This window comes from Balaenoptera ricei, chromosome 9 (assembly GCF_028023285.1).
Source record: "Balaenoptera ricei isolate mBalRic1 chromosome 9, mBalRic1.hap2, whole genome shotgun sequence".
In the NCBI taxonomy this organism is placed as follows: Eukaryota; Metazoa; Chordata; class Mammalia; order Artiodactyla; family Balaenopteridae; genus Balaenoptera; species Balaenoptera ricei.
The window spans coordinates 81,707,680-81,727,095 of record NC_082647.1 but is presented as its reverse complement, the minus strand read 5'-3'; the positions used below and the strand labels follow the sequence as shown (position 1 = coordinate 81,727,095).

Here is a 19,416-nt window from a genome sequence, read left to right as displayed (position 1 = left end):
ATTTTGAGGGTATTCGAAGTTTTTAAGGTAAACTGGGAAAACACTTGTCAGACTTGGAAAGTCTAATGGATTTGATCTAAATCTTTATAGGAAGTGGTCTAGCTCTTCCAAGATTTTGTCTTGACTAATATCACTGTTTTGAATGGGATCCAAATGGCTCTCTCTTATATCCACTTCTCATTTAATAATAGCTACAATTTAAAGAACGTTAATCACGCGTCGCACATGGTCCTTACTCGCTCCTTACTTTGTGCACTTACTTAAACTGTGGGCGTTCAACCATTCATTAGTAGAGATAGCCCACAAGACTATTACTATATTCCACTACAACTTAGGTCAGAATTCCAGAACTTTTGATTGATCTTATATTCTGACCCACTGAATTAATCTCATGCTAGGATTAAAATTTATGTCACTGCTGTACAGAAGATGTATCATTGTTAGAGAAAATGATTAAGAGGATAGTAGATTTTTAAAAATCAGAACCTAGAATAAGTAGACTTGCTCAATAAGTAGAATAAGGACACAGCTATTTAGCATTAAAAAAAAAATCTCAACGTGTTCAACACAAAATTTCAGTCCCACAAAACATTACTTTTTGCATTCTGTACACTATAATTCCAAAACAAGAATAAAAATTTTATGAAAACAGACTGTCTAAAGAAAATTACTTAAAATCTATGATATATGTCTGATTTAAAGTATGACCATCCTAGGGCATATCATTGTAGATCAATTTCACTTAGAGTGGACCAAGGTGTTCACAAAACAAAGTGCTTAGATGAATAATATGAAAGGTTCAAGATGAAGTGGAATATTGCCATATTTACAATTTCAAGAAAACTGTACTAATCTACAAAGAGACACTATTTTTCTGATGCTATGGTGAAGAATTAAAAGAGGAAAATTCTGGTCAGGAAACTATATGTTTAAAAACAAATTGAACTAACTGTTTTGTCTGTTCTTTGTTTTCCCATGAATTGGCTGTTTATGTTGACTGACAACAAAAGGAAGTGAAAGAAATCCTCTGGATCACTCAAAACTGACAAAATTTACATCATACATATACCTCAAGTCCAACACAAGGTTGAGTCCATATTTCTATGGGGACAAAACAAAATCTTACACTTTAAACTGGTATCTTCTTCTTATCTGCTTAGAATAAATAAATTTCTGTCTGATTCAATAATTTTCTCCCCAACCTGTGCCTATATATTCTTCTTAATGTAAAATTGTTCATAAAGATTTTTTTTTAATATCTTTATTGGAATATAATTGCTTTACAATGGTGTGTTAGTTTCTGCTGTACAACAAAGTGAATCAGCTATATGTATACATATATCCCCATATCCCCTCCCTCTTGCGCCTCCCTCCCACCCTCCTTATCCCACCCCTCTAAGTGGACACAAAGCACCGAACTGATCTCCCTGTGCTATGCAGCAGCTTCCCACTAGCCATCCATTTAAAATCTGGTAGTGTATATATGTCAATGCTACTCTCTCACTTCGTCCCAGCTTCCCCTTCCCCCACTCCCGTGTCCTCAAGTCCGTCCTCTACGTCTGCGTCTTTATTCCTGCCCTGCCACTAGGTTCATCAGTGCCGTTTTTTTAGATTCCATATATATGCGTTAGCATATGGCATTTGTTTTTCTCTTTCTGACTTACTTCACTCTGTATGACAGACTCTAGGTCCATCCACCTCATTACAAATAACTCAGTTTTGTTCCTTTTTATGGCTGAGTAATATTCCATTGTATATATGTGCCACATCTTCTTTATCACACTTGTAATAAATGTTTAACATTTACTCTTCTCACTAGATTGTAAGCTCCATGAGGGCAGTCTGTCTTAATCATTGTATGTAGCACAGTACTTGGCACATAGCATTTGCTCAGTAAATATTGTTGTCTGACCATAGTTTAAAAGAAAACTATATTGAAATATTATTTTAGATTTCTTTTTTTTTTTAATTTATTTTTTTTTTAGATTTCTTTTTAAAATTTACTAACGATATGAAAATTTTATTACATGAAGAGCATAGTGAAAAGGTCTTAATGAAATGATTTATAAAATGAATCTATACCAAGTATTTTGTCTCCTAATTTAGCTATTTCCTTTGATATGATCAGTACCAATTTGTTTTGTGTTTTTGTTATACTATTTCAAAGGAGGGGACTTTCTAGTGCATTAATTGTAAGTGTACACACTACACCCTGTGAAAAATAATACAGAAAAGCAAAGAAAGGTGAAAATGAAAAAGAATTTTTTCATAGATTTTGAAGACTCGACTAAATAAATGGAGAAATTTTGTGTTCCATTTTAAAGCTCCTACAAGTATAATGTATATTTACTTGGTATCTAAGTAAAATTTCTTCACTTGGGACTTTAATCATCACAGTACTTCACGTGGTACTTTTTTGTTTGTTGTTAGACATGGATGCTTTCTGACTCTGGCACGTGGCTAGGCCTAACTGAGATACCCCTCTCTGTTGTATGCTACTGTTCACGTGGGGGCAGGGACCCTGCTGCAGCCAGGGCACTGCTAGCCCACTGGCAGCCTCTCTGAGGCCAGAATATCCCTGTAGCTGGTCCAGGGTATACCTGCTGGATTTTGAAGTACAACTTTCCTATAAAGGTTTAATATTTATTACAGTTTTCTTTTTCGTATTATTAGCAATCTCTTATGTATCTCTTACAGAACTACTCATAACTTCACATAAATGCGTTACTTGTAAATTTGCTTATTGTCAAAATGTCATAAGTAACTCAGTCAAAAATAACTTGTCCAAAATATTGCTGCCAAAAGGGCATGACTCACATTACATTACATATTCCATATGGTTCCCATCCTCAACTCCCACCCCTCTGCTCAGTAACTAATCTGAGATTAACTGTTGATAAGGGTCAGTTCACTAAAATATAAACCCATTGACTCATAAGTTTAAATAAAATATAAAGCAGCCTATGACTGGCTTCTTCTTGGAAAACAAGCATGTTTTGTGTGGGACTGATAGGAAATAAGAAGGCAGCATTAGGATGAACAATTTCTATTCTTTTCAAATGTTAACATCTATACTAAAATAATTTTATTTATAAACTTCAAGGTTAAGAGAATGATGAAGTTAAGTAGCTAAAACTTTTGGGAAAAAGCGCCCATGAATTGCTTCTCTGTATACATGAAGTATAGAGTCAGATGAAAATCAATGGCCATTACCTTAATATAAGATTATATTGTTTATTCATTCACTTAAACATTCTTGAAGCAACTTTATGGGCAAGGCTTTCTGCTAAGTGCTGGGACACCAAGATGAATAAATCATAGCTCTGGTCTGAGAGTTGTTCAGCCTTATGAAGGAGACAGGCATAGAAATCGGTAAATTTAAGTCAAAGAACAATGATAACACAATATGAAAATTACGGTGTAAATAGGTACAGATTTTGTGAGTGATAGACAAGTATAGGAGGAGAGAGAGGAAAAACTGAATTCAGGGCATATGTAGTTTGATGCATCTATGGAATTTCCAGGTAAAGTATTGTACCAGCCCTATGCCTGTGCGCCCTTGGATGCATCTTTGGTCTTTCTCTGCCCTGCTTTCAAAAGAGCTGCTCCCTAGCATGTTTTCCAGGCTCCCCTGTTAGTTGGCTTCCAGCTGATTTGACCAGGCCCTGGCAGAGACTGGAGAAGGGGAGGAAGGGAGAAACTGGGATATTTCTCCCCATCCTTGTCTATCTCAATATATATTTCTATCTTTTGTTGTGTCTCTTCCTTACCTCCTGATCCCAGCAGACAGGCTTATCTTGGTTTCAGCTCTCCCTGTCTTCCAGCCTTTAGGGACAGTAGCTTTCTTCTGCTACCTCCCTACCCCCTGCTGGGTTTCTCAGCATCTTCCACGCGTATATAATAATTGCCAGTCATAAATGTCCTATTTTTTAAATACATATATTTTTAATATGGTTTTTATTTTCTTGGTTCGGCACAAATGCCTGGTGGACATCTGAGTCTGAATTCCAGTGAGCTTGGATGGCAATCAACATGTAGACAAGAGTTGATGAGTTTATGCAGAAGGAAGATGGGTAAAAGGAATGGTGGATTGAGGATGGGACTGTGGGACCATGGCAACAAGTAGAGGAAGCACAGTCTTTGAATGAGTTCTAAGAAAATTTTTTAGTAGAACCAGAAATATGTGATATCTACTTAAGTCCACTAGGAAACTTAAGCATCACTTAGACCCAGCATTTTTCAGATCAGGTTTCTAAAGACAGAAAGATCAGGTCACCAGTCAAGACAAGATTTGAACCTTAAATCTGGGTTTCCTATTTCCCCATCGAATGTCCATATGGTACCATGCCATTAATCATTCTTTTTAATAGCGTGTGATTTGGCGTCATTTTCCTGGATTCAATCACTTGCTCTTACCTTGTATGATGTTTGCACTTCAGTTTCTTTTCATGTAAAACCAAGTACCTTCATAGGTAATTGTAAGAATTAAATGAGATAATATGTGAACAGTAATTAGAATAGTGTTAAGTACTTAGAATAGTTAAAATTCTTGAGAGTGTAAGTTATGATGGATACCAGTGCTATCAGATCTTATCAAAACATTAGTTAAAAATTTTTTTAAACGAAGGATAAGTCATTGTGCATCTTAGAGATACTGATTATGTGTGGAAGAAAAGGATTTTTTTTTTCATTTTGTAATACATTTATAATACTATTTAATAAAACAAAGTTTAATTTCAAATTAAGTTTTCACTTTAGAAGTTAGTTCAGTCATTATTTTTTCTATAAAAAGATTTTTACACCATTAGTTTCTTCTTAGTTCCACATTTTTAAGGCTTGCCATTGACTTAAATGAGGTTTCATGATTTTCTATTTGTATAGTATTTTAAACGAAAACATTTTTTTAAATTTCAAGATATTTTTTTCCCTGAGAAAGTCTTCAAGTTTCGTTCTGTAATCCTCATTCTTCTTTCCCTTTAAAATTTGTAGTTTCCCAAAGTGCTTAAATGTTAAATATGAATGTTAAATGAAGTGACAAAGTCATTCTAATTTAATAGATCATATGGATAATGGTGACTTATTTCCTAGTGCTTCTGGTATTAGTACTTAGAAATTAACATTCATATTAAAACAAAAACAAAGCAAACAGTATAGCATACAGATACAACCAAAATCCAGTGTATTGTAAACTGTAACTTACCTTCAGTGTCTGCTAGTCCTACGCCTACTCCTGGCTGTTTTATAGTCTCTTGCCCATTCTGCCCCATCTTTCCTCTGTTTAAAAAGGAAATAAAAGTTTATATATTCAATTATAATCCTAAATGCAAATGAGGAGTCCAAGTTTGCAAAAATAGAATGACATCATATATTCAGACCTGCAACAAATTACTTGAATGGCAAATGTTGTACAAACACAATAAATCACTCTATATCATGTTAATTTTAAAGTGGAAATTTGTTTATCATTCCTATTTAGTCCAAACATAGTACCTCAAAATTCAGTGTCCTGTTCATGGACTCATTTATCAAAGACATGACCATCATGAAATCTTCAAATTTTGTTTTAGAATTGGTTTTTTTTTTTTTTTCCTGCCATTTTTAACTCAAGAAGGAGAAGGGTTTTTTATATCTTCACACTTTGTTATGATGAGTTGTATAGATCCTTTGGTGAGAAGGGAAATGTTGAATTGAATAATTTATAAATATAATATTGTAATTACATGGATTATTATTTCTTTCAGATCCATCCTGTATTTTCAGCTGTGTGTAGCACATTGGCTTTTGAAGTCATACAGCTTGGTTTCTACTTCTGGCTTTGCTACTTTATGCTATACATCATGTAAGGTAAATCTTTTAATCTGGTGAAGACTATTTCTTCTATTGTAATTTAAGGATAGTAACATGAGCTACCATTTGGTTATGGGAAAATCACATGGAAAATGTATGTAAGTGCTTAGCATAGTGTCTGAAACATCGTAATATTCAATAAATATAAAGTACTAATAGGTAGATATGTACATAACAGCTTTAGAATTCAGCCAAAGGCTGCAAACCATTTTTAATTTCAGCCTTAAACTTCTTGGAAGGCCAAACAGATGAAGATTTCATTATACTCTGAGCACTGTGGGTTCAGAATATTGATAACGTAAGAGCCAAAAGATTATAGGTCACTTCTTATTTCTTCAGAGAAAAAGCTACATGGCGTACAAAAGATTTGGAAGTTGCCTTTATATGTAGTTATATAAGATGTTCTAAAAAGATGGAATAAAAATGCTTAAGTGTTAGAAATGGTGCTTGAACAGAGGAATGTCTTGATACTATACTTGCTAGACAATAATTCAAACATAGCAGTATTTACTAACAATTCATTCTTACTCTTACAAAAATATTTAGTTTGCCCAACCAGATGAAAATGTAACCATACTTATTTCTTAAGACTCCAATTAGATCTTACTTGAAAACTGCTCTAAAGATCCTCTCATCATTCTACTGAAATGCTTCTGCACATAATGAAAGAGGAACTGATGTAAATTCAAAAATCATTTTATCTTGAAAGCCATTACATTGTTCCAAGACGACAATTCTAGGTCAAAGTTTTAAACACAAATTTTTATTTAGTGATTATGTGAAGGATAAAGTGCATGAAGAAATGTTATAAATTATATATATAATTATATATAGTTTGCATCTGAATATATACAAAAAATCTTGATTAAGCAATGCACAAAACTTCAATTTGTGTAATTACTTCAACGAGATTCAAGACAAAGAGTTGATAAATTAAAAAAAATTAACTTTGTCTGCCAGGATTAGACATGGAGAAAGCTTAATAACTTAGTAGCAATCTCACCTCTAGCAGTATACTATACAAGCAGAGCGGGCCAAAACACATCTTGTTACTGAGCCAAACTCAATTGAAAGTGAGGATCATTTTAGTAGTGCTAATCGAGTAGATGAGAGTACTGAAAAATTACTATCCTATACTATGCCAAACTTTAACAAAATAAGTATAATTTTTAGTAATTGTAGTAAAAAATTTTTTTGATAATTTTTATTTGATCTTGAGGCCTACATTTCACATTTTAATGATGCTATTCAGCTGCAGTATTTGCTTCTAATGAAAACTGATTTTAACATTTGGTATTTAGCCAAAATGTGTATTAGGTGCATTTCTAAGATTATACAGAAAACTTGCTGCACTGTGAAGCTAAATGAAGTACAAAGGAAATGTAACTGTGGGTCATAAAGGATGCAGTTTTTCTGAATTCCCAATAAATAATCTTCATCTCAGAACATTCTGACTGCACAGGTTATAATTTATCTTTGTTAAACAATCACCAAATAGTTATTGAACACTTATGCTAGCCCAAGCAAAACTGTGTTAGATACAAAGAGAGATAGAAAAGAACCACCAAATACTGCTTTTTACTTATATCCTGTAATGCTTTAGAAAAGCAAATTTTCTTTGGGCTCATATGGCAAAAAACAAAAGCCTCCTACTCAGTTTTAAAAGCTTTTGATTTACAAGAGAAACAAGAAAATGGGAAAAAGCAAAATTGAAATGTGGTTTGTATGTAAAAAAACCAATCTACTTCCACTTCAGACATTCAGATATTGAGGAAATAATGTATTTTACGCTCTGAAAGTTATAACTTTATCATCAGTGTTAGATTATATATTTTGAAAGGTACAGATAAATTGGAAGGATAGTAAGTGATGTGTGGTGCAAAACCTTTACAAATTTATATGATATTCACAGCTTGGAGAGAGAGGAATGTAATGAATTTGTAGAAATTCTCTTCAGTTAAATTGGATCATCAGAGTCTGCGGACTAATGAGATCACACTCCTTTTAGAAATAACTGCCAATAAAAAAAGAACTGATTAAATACAAATAACTCCATTGAATCCACAGCCTAGGTCTCAAAAAAAATAGACAGATAATCCAATAATTAGTCAATTTAAGTAGGAAAAATGTAACCCAAAAATCACAAAATAAACACATTTTTCACCTTACAAATCCATTTTCCCCATTATTTTGCTTTTATAAACTTGAGCCATTATCTAAATATTAGAACTATTCTGGGGATCAAAAGGAATGGTTCATAAAAAACCGTGATATTAAAACAAGGAGAAATAGAAGTTCCACTCCCAGAGATGGTTTCACTTAACAGAGAAAATGAAAAAGACCCTCTAACAAGGGCCCAGACCAGGGATCTTCAAACTCACTTTGCAAAGGGCCAGACAGTGAATGATCTGAATGGTCCCTGTTGTAATTATACAAGTCTGCCCCTAGAGCACAGACAACATTAGGCAACACATCAGCAAACTGGTATGGCCGTGTTCCAATAAAAGTTAATACATGGACACTGAAATTTCAAATTCATGTAATTATCATGTGTCACAAAATGCTATTCTTCTGGGTTTTGGGGAAACATTTAAAAATGCAAAAGCCATTTTTAGTTCTTCACAGACCTTACAAAACCAGGCAGCAGGCTGGGCTCACCCTGGGCTAGATCCTGGAGTTGCATGGCCCAATGGTGTTTTTGAAAACTTAGAAAACTAGTTACTGGAGAAAGTCAGGAAGTTTAGATTTTGATATTGGAATAGAGATAACATATTTATCTTGGATTTATCTTGGATGCTGCTAGATTTTGCCACCAATATGACTAAACCCATTCTAACACATTTTAAATACAGTCTGCTTTAGTTTTGCATTTTATTTGCAATATGATTTTCTCGACGCTTAACGTATTATAAATTAACTTTATTCCAAGAGTATTTGGGGACCTATGTACTGCTTGTTATTTGTTCTAGAAAATATGGATCCACTTCAAAACCTTCCATTTTAATGGTAGAGGAATTTATAGTTGAAAAGTCTATATGAGTAGCCCAATGTGCTATTTCAAATGTGATATATGAGTTCTTTAAATATGTTTAAATATCTCCTGATTCAAAATCAATTCATCTATGCATTATGCGATTAAAGCATCCATGCATTACTGCTGCTGAACTTGATTCAGGCATAGCTAAGCTATTATTATTTTAGCAGTTTTTCTATTAAATACAGAATGCACTGATTAGGTAGTCCTGGTGGTGACCAGCATTCATGCTTAGAATTCACTAAATTAATCCAATCTTTCCTGAACAGTCTATTTTCTACATAGGCATAAACAGTTGAAGAGCTTCAGGGACACTGACTCAGACTTGGATAATTATCTAGTTATTTCCTTTTCAATGTTAAGTAAAGCTTACTCATGAGGCTGTTAACTTTCCAGTGGGGGGAAAAAAAAAACCACCACTTACATCCTTGGAATAGGAAATAGATTAGTGTCCCCTGCAGTGCTGCTGCTTCCTTCACTGTCCACGCTATACCCACTGCCAAAGCTGCTGCCCGAGGAGCCAGTGGACACGGAGCTTTCTGCAGGCCGGTGATTGGTGGGTTTGGCTGCATGGTGTGGGAAGAGTCAACACCACAGTCAATCAATGAACCTCCCATTGATCTCCGAATGCATATTTATATGTTTTCTTCATTTACCTGTGTAAAGAAACAGCTCTAGCAAGAACTCCACATCTCTTAACCTGCCTTTCATTTTCTTTTCCTTAACCAGTAACTCTCAGTGGCAACACTAAGGCCCTTGATTGTTTTTGTTGGATATAAAAGAAAAAAAAATTAACTTCTAGGAATCAACCATCAGATTTTTAGACTGAGTTAAATAGTATTATTATTACTTGTGATTTCTTTATAGAGTATTGCAATAACGATATGGCAAACAAGAATTGTGGCTATTTCATGGAGAAAGGAATTTAGGAAGACTTGGGTAGATAGAAATGATAGAATATGTGAAAATTGCTTAATTATTTCCCATATTAATAACCAGTAATTTGTTTTTCTCCTGAGAAGTGAAGATGCAAAATAGAATAGATAATTTCAGGAAATGACTGAAAATCCTGGACTTGTTTGTATGTAGCTCTACCAACTACCTCCAGCAGGTTTTTAAATTTAAAGATATTTGTTTCCCCTTAGGCATGTCCTAGTTTATGACTGGGACTTGTTTTAAATAACCCATGAGTTTGATTTTTTGTATATAAGAATCCATATTCCCATAGAAGAGTTATGAATTTGTGTTATAAATTATGCAGTAAGAGAATGGTAATATTGTTAGCAGAGTTCTAGATTAGAGATTTGGGAGGAAATTCTGTTGCAAAAGGAATGAAAAGAAGGCAAGTGTAGGCGATTGGGATTGACATGTATACACTGATGTGTATAAAATTGATGACTAATAAGAACCTGCAGGATAAAAAAAAAACAATAAAAACAACTAATACTAAACTTTGGGTTATTTGTATGGAAATATGTTAACATAAATGTTTCAGACATTACATGAAATTTCTAAAAATCTTATATGTTCTGGTATAATGTTATAAATCATAATTCGTTATTAACTTTAAAATGTATACCTCAGAAATAACTAAAAAAAAAAAAAGGCAAGTGTTTGCTCTTTTTCTGTGGGAGTGGAGATTCTCTAGGCAAATTTTTGAAATTGTCGTTTGTCTTCTGCCACATGGTCAGAGTTTAAGAGCATGAGGTCTGATCACACGGATCTGGTTTTGAATCCCAACTCCTGCTGAAGTTAACTCTAGGTGGTCTCAGTTTCCTCATTTGAAAATAATGGGGTCAGTAAAGCCCCCCTCATAAGACTGTGATTATGAGGAGTGAGATAAAACAGGAACTCAGTAACTCACTCTTCTTTGTCTTGTGATTTAATTTGCTGTACCCCCAAGCTCTTCTTCAGGGCTTTATTGTCAATGGCTGTTCCTCACTGAACAGCGCACCTAGTCCCGGACAATGAATTCATCTTGATTCTCTTCTAATTCTAGGTGTATTCTAGGCTGCAAAGTACTTAAGAGTCTCTCTCCTCCATAAATACTCTCCTCCTGTTCACTCAGGTGTTTCTCAAGCAGTTGGACAGATCCACACAACTGGGTAAAGAGTTGATAATCATTTAATGATTCTAAATTATCAATATTTTTCTTAAGGAAATGTATAAAAACACAATGACAATCCGGTGGAGTTTTAACCAATATACCCAAATAAAGTGAAAAGTGTAGATACTGTGAGGGAAATCATCTGAGGGGAGGAAACTCTCCATCAGATTAGCCAGGATCAAGTCTTGCAAAGGCTTTAGCTTTTCCTCACTTCTTCCCTTCTATTTCTGAACTAGCAGTTTCTCTAAAGCCACCAGAAATTTTCATACTATCTATTCCAGTGATAGTAGGATTCCTTTCCCAGAATAGAGAAGGAAGAAATGTTTGATAATTTGTTATATATCAGGTATCTATAAATTGGGAATAGCTAGTTAGAAAAGGGTCTGAATCCTGTTAAATAGCCAGTCACCAGTGAATTAAGAGTAACTCATAGGACTAGATTTCCAGGAAAAGAATAATAGTCATAATGTTTGTTTAATATTTTCTTCAACTTATGTAGAAGAAACCCAGCTGACGTATTTAGTGTTAAAGATCTTTTAAAAGGATAAGTTAAAAAATGTAAAGGTAATATGACTGATATAAAATTATGAACATTATAAAGAAGATTAAACTGTATAACCAACCACATAATGAGTCAGATAAGTCAACTGATTGTAAACAAGGAAAAGCTATCATACCTTTTGATTGTCATTATATAATCCAACCTACTAGATTGTTAATAATTTTTAGTATGATATTGAATGTAAAAATTTAATTTCATCAACTGAAAAATCTCAATTTACCATTTTCAAAGACAAACCTTAATTAACAGACATTAATTTTAAAATCAATTTATGTTTACTAATTTAAAACTTTTTTTTATCCCAGAGCAATCTTACAATATATCAAAATATCCACATTATAGAAATGATGTCTTCTTATTTACATATCAAAATATCCAATCTTTTCTTTTGCAAACTTTGATTTTACCTGATGCAATTTCTAGTTCTATTCCTCTTCTGGGAAATTTGAGAAATGTGAACAGAATGTAAAACAATATAATAATAGAAAAGGAACAAAGATAGAAATAAATTTAAGGAAAGCCAGTTTTGTCATACTGCCTAGGTGAATAGAAATTTCATTTGGAAAACCTGTGCAAGTGTTGTCAATATTTTAAATGCAAACAAGTAATAGTTTATAAGAAATATTACAAGAAAGAAAACTAAATATAGGGAACATATACATATTTCAGAATAAGTCTAAGTCTACCTTAACATCTTTGCAAAACAAAATTACATGTAATGTTGAATCTAAAGAAATTTTGGACGGTTAGGTGAATAATTCAAATGAGTCTAGATATTTGGCATTATCTCAAAACATCTGGTGCATGACTGAATTTTTTTATACTTAACCTGGTATGTAAGCGTAGAGATAGATAGCCTGACATTTAGTTTCTGAAAATGACTTAAACTAAAATGCAGAGTGGATCTTCCCTGTACAGGGCTATATATACATAGCATAAAATGAGATTAAAAATACAGAAATGATGAGGTTTTGATAAGCTGGTGCTAAGAGTCCAAATATTTTAAAAGTTCTTTTTCAGTTACTTGAAACAACATGTCTATTTGCTAATTTCTTTTAATTGAATCGGCCCCCACATAAGAAACCATCAACTCAATTAAACTGAACTAAATCTGTATTACTGCGAACTTCTTAATGAATAAAGTGCTTTTAGGATTTAATATTGGAGGCCAGATCGTATGCAATTTCAAGACATCTCATGATTTCAGTCAAATTGTTTAGTTTGCCTCTTGAAGTCCTTTATCGTCTGCTCCTTTCCATATGTACCTCCCATAATTTTCCTTTGTATACCCTTCATTGAAGCCCATTCAGACCACTCACTCTGAATCCCTATGGTTTGGCTTTTTTTCTCCTGAGCTCTAGCCAAGCCTCTTCTTTCCAGTTTTGTTATACCCTCCTCTGACCCTGTCACTTTCTCATATCTAAATTATACTCATCTGGAAAGGCTCAGCTCAGATAGAACCTGCTTCATACATTTTCCTCATCTTTACAATCAGAAGTGAACTTCTATACCTAGACTCTCATAGCACATAATTTTTGTCTTTTATGGCAATTGTCACTTTCTATCTTTAATTGTAGTTGTCACATTCATGTGGCTATTGGAAACAGAGCCTACCTATGTTTGCTCCATGGTAGCCTTCTTAAAAGCTTAATCCTGGGACTATGCTTAAGCAATATTTAATAAATTGACAGTAAAATTATAATAATAACATATTAATAATTCTTTCCTTTAACCAAACAACTTAAAACATCTGAGTGATTTAGTAGATTTTTCATTTTTAATCCAGTTCTGTTGATACAAATCAAAAAAATCTCATCAAAGATGCCACAATATAGGTTTTTTTTTAACCCCACGTTCTTTGTCAATGAAATTTTGGGTAACCTAGTTTTTATTGGTAGCTTTTAAAATCAGAGATTCAACTTTAATCTGTCATACTGTATATAAAAATGTGATCACTCAACCAGATGTTCTGTTATCCCAATTCCCTCAAAACTGGTTTGACTGAAAGAAATATTTTATGATAATACATGAAACATGGGAGAGCAGAGACTTATGAATTAAAAAAATTCATAACAGACCATGAATATTATATATATATTTCTAAATTGAAGTGACAAAATAATTTGTATGGTAACATTCCATGGGAGGCACTAGATGGTGCTAATACAGATACTAGTACTTAGGCTGATTGCACCTCTTGGTATACAGACAGGTGGCGAGCTCCGGTTTATATTTCAGTGTAATGTCTCTCTTTCTATGTTCTTGTAGAAAATATTATTTTAAAACATTAAAACTAAATATGACTTTCTATAATTTTATGATTTCAAAATTAACAATTTAAAAATATTCTATCTGCTTTATTTTTCCAAATCTTGAAATCAGAATTTCAGAAATCATGTCTTATGCACCTGTGTATTACATATGAAAATATTTATTTTACATTAGAATTGAGATTTAATAATGAAAAACATGTTTGGAGCCATTTTTTTAAAGAGTTACATTTTGGGGGGCCTACTTTCTTTTTGAATTTTTATTTGTACTATTAAGTACCAACTAGAAAAAAGAATGTATCATATAAATATGTGATGGAGGAAGTCCACTCTTATAGACAGTGTCCCTATATGCCAGAAGAATAAATACTAGCGTGTTGAATCATTTTGTGACTCAGTTATTGAGCGGGCATTTCAGGTAAACAAATTTTATTTTCTGTGAGGCAACTCAATGTTTTAAATTATTCTTTGACCTCTTCATTTTCTGTGGCTGCTAGGTGGTTAGAAAACATTTTGTTTTATTACTCCTCTGTGGCTAAACTTAATTAAACCTGGTAGTGTCTCTTTGACTGCACATCTGTCTTCAATTAGTTGGCTCTGTTTATTTTTCCCCTCTACTATATATACATACTTAAAAAATGCAGAACTATCACTGTGCCTACCACGCGATGGCAGCACCATGTGCAAAGTCTCGGATCAGAATTGTAGATGATTTTATAATTGTGGAATCATGGAAATTAAAAGCTGGTAAGGACTCTAAAGATAACCTGTTCCAGAACCATCATCTTGCTTATAGAAAAACTAAGCCCTGGAAAGTTTAAGTGACTTGTTCCAGGTCACAAATCAAAACTAAATAGTGCTCATCCACTTTTCTATCATATTGAATTGTCTCAAATTAAGAGAGGTTGCCTACCTTAGAATTCAGTGCTTGGAATGTATGAAGCCTCACTTCCATTGGTTTTATATCTTTGGTCTAGCTCAAAGGTATTTCCAAATATTTCAGGAGTAATTTATTATGTAGGTAACCTGTAATTTCCCAAATTACTTGGTTGATGCAGTATTAGCATTACCTTCATAGATACAATGTATAGGATTTTAGGATCAACTGCTTGAAATTAAGAGAAATCAATCAATAATTCTTTTGTTTCTTCCAATAATATAATGATGGAACTGAAATAACTACCTGGCTATTTTAGAAATTATATACTTATAGCATGCTTTTTTTTTTTGGTTCTTTAGCTAGTTTAATTTAGCTGGTATTAACTTTAGTGACCTTTTCTACTTTATCTCCTTTACCTTTCACTCTTTCTATTTATCTATCTATCTACCTTTTATTACTGCTATTGTTTTAGTTGTTATATTTACTAAAGAGATTTTGCAGTTTTATCTCATTTGTTGATTGGATTTGGATGTAGCCCTGAAAAATGTCAACTTTTGCTTTCCACTGTTACCAGCACTGTTGGTAGGTTTCCCCTTGAATTATGTGCAATAACATTTTAGGTTTTCTACTATCATCCAGGGGTATTAAGAAGGGGTGTTACATCTTACAAGGACTTTAGAAATTTAATATACTTTATTTCTGAATTTACTTCAGTATATTCATTATCCAATTTGGAAAAATTTAAAGGAAGACACTAGAAAAATGGCATAGGTAGCTTCAATACAACCATTTGTAGGAGTGTTCACATACCTCCAAATTACAAGTTTTCACAAATAAAAGTATTTAAAATAGACAACTCTGATTTCTACAATATATCAGTGATTTGTAAACCCTTGGGTGGGGTCAGTGAAAGGAAGGATGCCATTGAAATATTTTTTAAATGAAAAATTATTGGTGATTATATTACCTCTCTCCCAGGGTCGTTGAGGATGAAAGTAACACTAACACTGGGCTTGGTCACTCAGAAAAAATAATTATATATATCAGAAAGTTATAACAAACTTATAAAAATCAAAATATGTCCCTCAAGATATTCCATATTATTCACATAGTAGCTTCTTTCAGAGAGGGAGATGAAGATGCGATGCCTCTATTTTCTATGTCCTGGGAAAGGTTGGTAAAGCTTTAAATCATGTTCGCACTCTTCCCTCTCCATCCACATTGGCCTTACAACTGACTTTTTCAAGACATTTTAATAATCAGTTCAATCTTTTTTGATCTAATGCATCACCATTTTGCAGCTGTCTCCCATTCACTCCCTAGCTTTATGGATAACAGGATCAATGATCACTTTAGGGAACAAAAGTAATAGCATATAACTTCAATACAACACGTATTTGAAATGAGAGTAAAGTTAGCTTAATAACATGGTAGAGAGGATTTTTTTCTTACATAAATACAATATGTGATGGCTCACTGTACTATAGTTCTTGCATTTATGCTACAATGTTGCCTTTTAAGTGTGTCTTCCTTTCTAAAGGTGTTTTTGGTTCAGAACTTATTTTGGAAGAAGACACTTTAAATACAGTTTAAGTGGGGACCAAAATTTCAGAGTAAATAATGGATAAAAGTTTGATTAAGACATCATAAAGAAAGTAAATTCATTTTATCTTTAATAAGTTTAGTTTATAATTCCAGCTATGTCCAAATAAATAGAATGAACAAAGAGTTTATCAAGGACCAAGTTTTGGTTGTGTGCTAAAAAAATGCTAACACAATTAAGATCTTTACCTTTAAATAACACAATAAAGATATCTACCTTTAAAAGATTAATAGTAAGAAGAATCATATTTGAAAGAAAAAAATATTCAAGATCTACGTCAATTTTTCAAGGGCAACTCAATTTTTCAATATTTATTTCATTCTCCTTTGAAACTGAAATATTCTCACAGTTTGCTTGCAAAACAAGCGGTCCTGTTTGAGTGAAAGTAATTATAAAAACAGTTTTGAAAAATGTTTACATAATCCTGAAACTGATCACCTAGATCATGAATACTAAGATAACAAGGATGTTATCTTTAAACGGAATCCAAATAATTTGATTTATATAAAAATCCTGCCCAAAGGAGACATTTCCAGTGTAAACAAATACAAATTAATAATAGCATACTGATTTATATGGCTAATGCTACAACAAACACTGAGTATTATTTTTCATATCATTCAAATTTAGTCAATGGCCATAAAGTAAAGAGGAATTTGGACAATTATTTGGTAAACACATGTCCAGGCCCATGGAATCCAACATCTCTAATTAATTTCATTAATATTCCTACCTTCTCCAAATAGATCATTTTCAAACACTTTCTCTCCTCCTATACTTGGTTATATCCCAGTGAACTGTAAAGATTACGAGAGAGAACCAGACCAGAACAAAGAGCAAAATAATTGTTTTCAGGTATTTCTAAACATGATGGTGTCTGTGCATATAAACTTAAGTCAATGACTAATTGCAATGTTCTACTTCAATTTCAGTTGAAGACAGACAAAACGCATGCTTTTGTCATTCTTCAAATTTTTCCCACATATCTTTAATTGGTTATTTGATAAATATTACTATGATGGGAGATTTATGGGGACAGTGATTTTTGTCTATTGTGTCCACTGCAGAATCACTAACACTTTGAAGAGTTTCTGAAACATACTATTCGTTAAAAAAAATGTGTGTATGAATGTGAATAAATGATGAGCAACTAATATGGGTAATTCAGATAATGTTTTCTGTAAATGATAAATACATATTTTCAGAATTCCCTTTTTAGCTTTAATTATTTAAAAACACAATAAATTATATGTTTGAAATTAAGGATCAAGGATTAGGTAAGAGGTAAGAAACTTAACGTTTCCTCAAATTTGAATCAAAGTGATGATCTTCAGCGTTTCTATTGTTATTTATGCCAACAATGAATTTGCAATGAATAGGACCACTAATATAGATAATACAATAGAAGATTAAAGAAACAAATAATTTATAAATGTTTTTCCAATAAATTTTATCATCAAAATAAGGATACAAATAAAACGTATTCTACCTTTGTAATACTCCCTCTCATTCTACCTTAGGCTAGGAACAACTTGATTAAAGTTGATAGACAACTTACCAGTCAAACTGCAAATGTAAATAATGAATATGGGCATATAATCATAACTTAATCTAAATCATGCCCAATAAAATATCTAAAATAAAAATACAAAATAAAAAATCATTTGTCAATCTTAAATTACAAATGAACATTGAATAAGAAAAGAAAGTAGGGGTGCCAAAATGCAATACAAGATATAAAAGGCATAGAAAATTTAGAGGCAAATATGATAATTATATCTTGTAAGAAATTTGTGATTATCCAACATCATTGACTATTGGAAAAATTATGATTGTGCCCAGGTATAGATCAGTGGCTCTTAAATATTTTGGTCTTAAGACCCCTTTTCCAGTCTTAAATATTGTTGAATTTCTTAAAGAACTTAGTTTTATGTGAGTTATATCTATCAATATTTATCATATTCAAAATTAAGAAAAATTTAACATAAGCAGTTGACAAATACATATTCCATTAACCATCAAAGCAATGATGTCATGACATCTCATGGAAATGTAGGAGAAGTCCACTGCACACTAAGGAAGGAATGAGAGTAAAAAAGGCAAATAACATCTTAAGAGTCTTAAGAATTTTTTGACCTTGTAGAGTCCTGAAAAGGTCTCTGGGACACCTAGGGATCAATGGACACACTTTGAGAATCACTGGTCTACATCTACAGTGATGAAAATGAAGTATGAACTGTGAAAATGAAAAAAAAAAAAAAGAAACAATTAGCACCAACTTTTTTTGACAATCATCTTAAACCAGTATATACATGACAATCATTCTATGGTGTCTTTTATTTTTTATTTTCTGCACTAAAAAAATCAAGTTCTAACACCTTACTTGAAAAGATTTATTATTATTATCAGCACCCTTTTAATTTCTCTAAGCTTCTTCAGAATTTGTTTCACCCAGAACTTCGCAACTCTAGAATTATAAGGTCTGAATTAAATATTATATGTATCATAAAAATTTGCTTGTCTCTTCTATTTTTGCCTAAAAAACCCCACACAAATCTATATTACACAGAAATCCAGAGTAAATAATGAAATTTGGCAGGCATGAAACAATGCAAATTCTTCCCAAAACGGCTTTTCTCTACATTGTCTCTTCAATTTTCTTGTACATTAATAGTTGGATGGAGCCAAAGTAGTTATTTACTTTAAAAATGTCAGTAGCAATGAGAATGCTTTACAGTAAACTAAAAGTATATAAAGTATATATATATATCCATATAGAAATAAATTTGAATTGTGTAGTATAAAAATTACATTTTCTCTCTAGATTCCGACCTCATTTTACCTAAAGAGTCAGATAAAAATATAATGTGACCTCTATGTATAACTGAATCACTTTGCTGTATACCAGAAACTAACACAACATTGTAAATCAACTATACTTCAAAAATTATTTTTAAATAAAAATAAAAGCTATAAGATCTCTGAAAAAAAATAATGTGACCTATAGAACTTAAAATAATGTAGTTTTTAGTTTCAAATGTCTTAATGAGGAAAAGTAGATTTTGCTTCTGTGTCCTTTTAAGAATAAAGTAGAAGTAGAAATTTTATTCCAT

The 19,416-nt window shown here is 32.4% G+C and overlaps 1 protein-coding gene across 1 annotated transcript in view; it reads right to left on the bottom strand.

Annotated features, from left to right (window-relative positions):
* Window positions 1–19,416, bottom strand: part of PCLO (piccolo presynaptic cytomatrix protein) — a 379,054-nt gene that overhangs the window by 40,009 nt on the left and 319,629 nt on the right. Inside the window, exons 20-21 of the mRNA XM_059934038.1 lie at window positions 9,306–9,447; window positions 5,201–5,274 (exon numbers count right to left, since the gene is read on the bottom strand). Coding sequence (XP_059790021.1) covers window positions 5,201–5,274; window positions 9,306–9,447 — 216 coding nt within the window. The remainder of the gene's footprint in view (window positions 1–5,200; window positions 5,275–9,305; window positions 9,448–19,416) is intronic.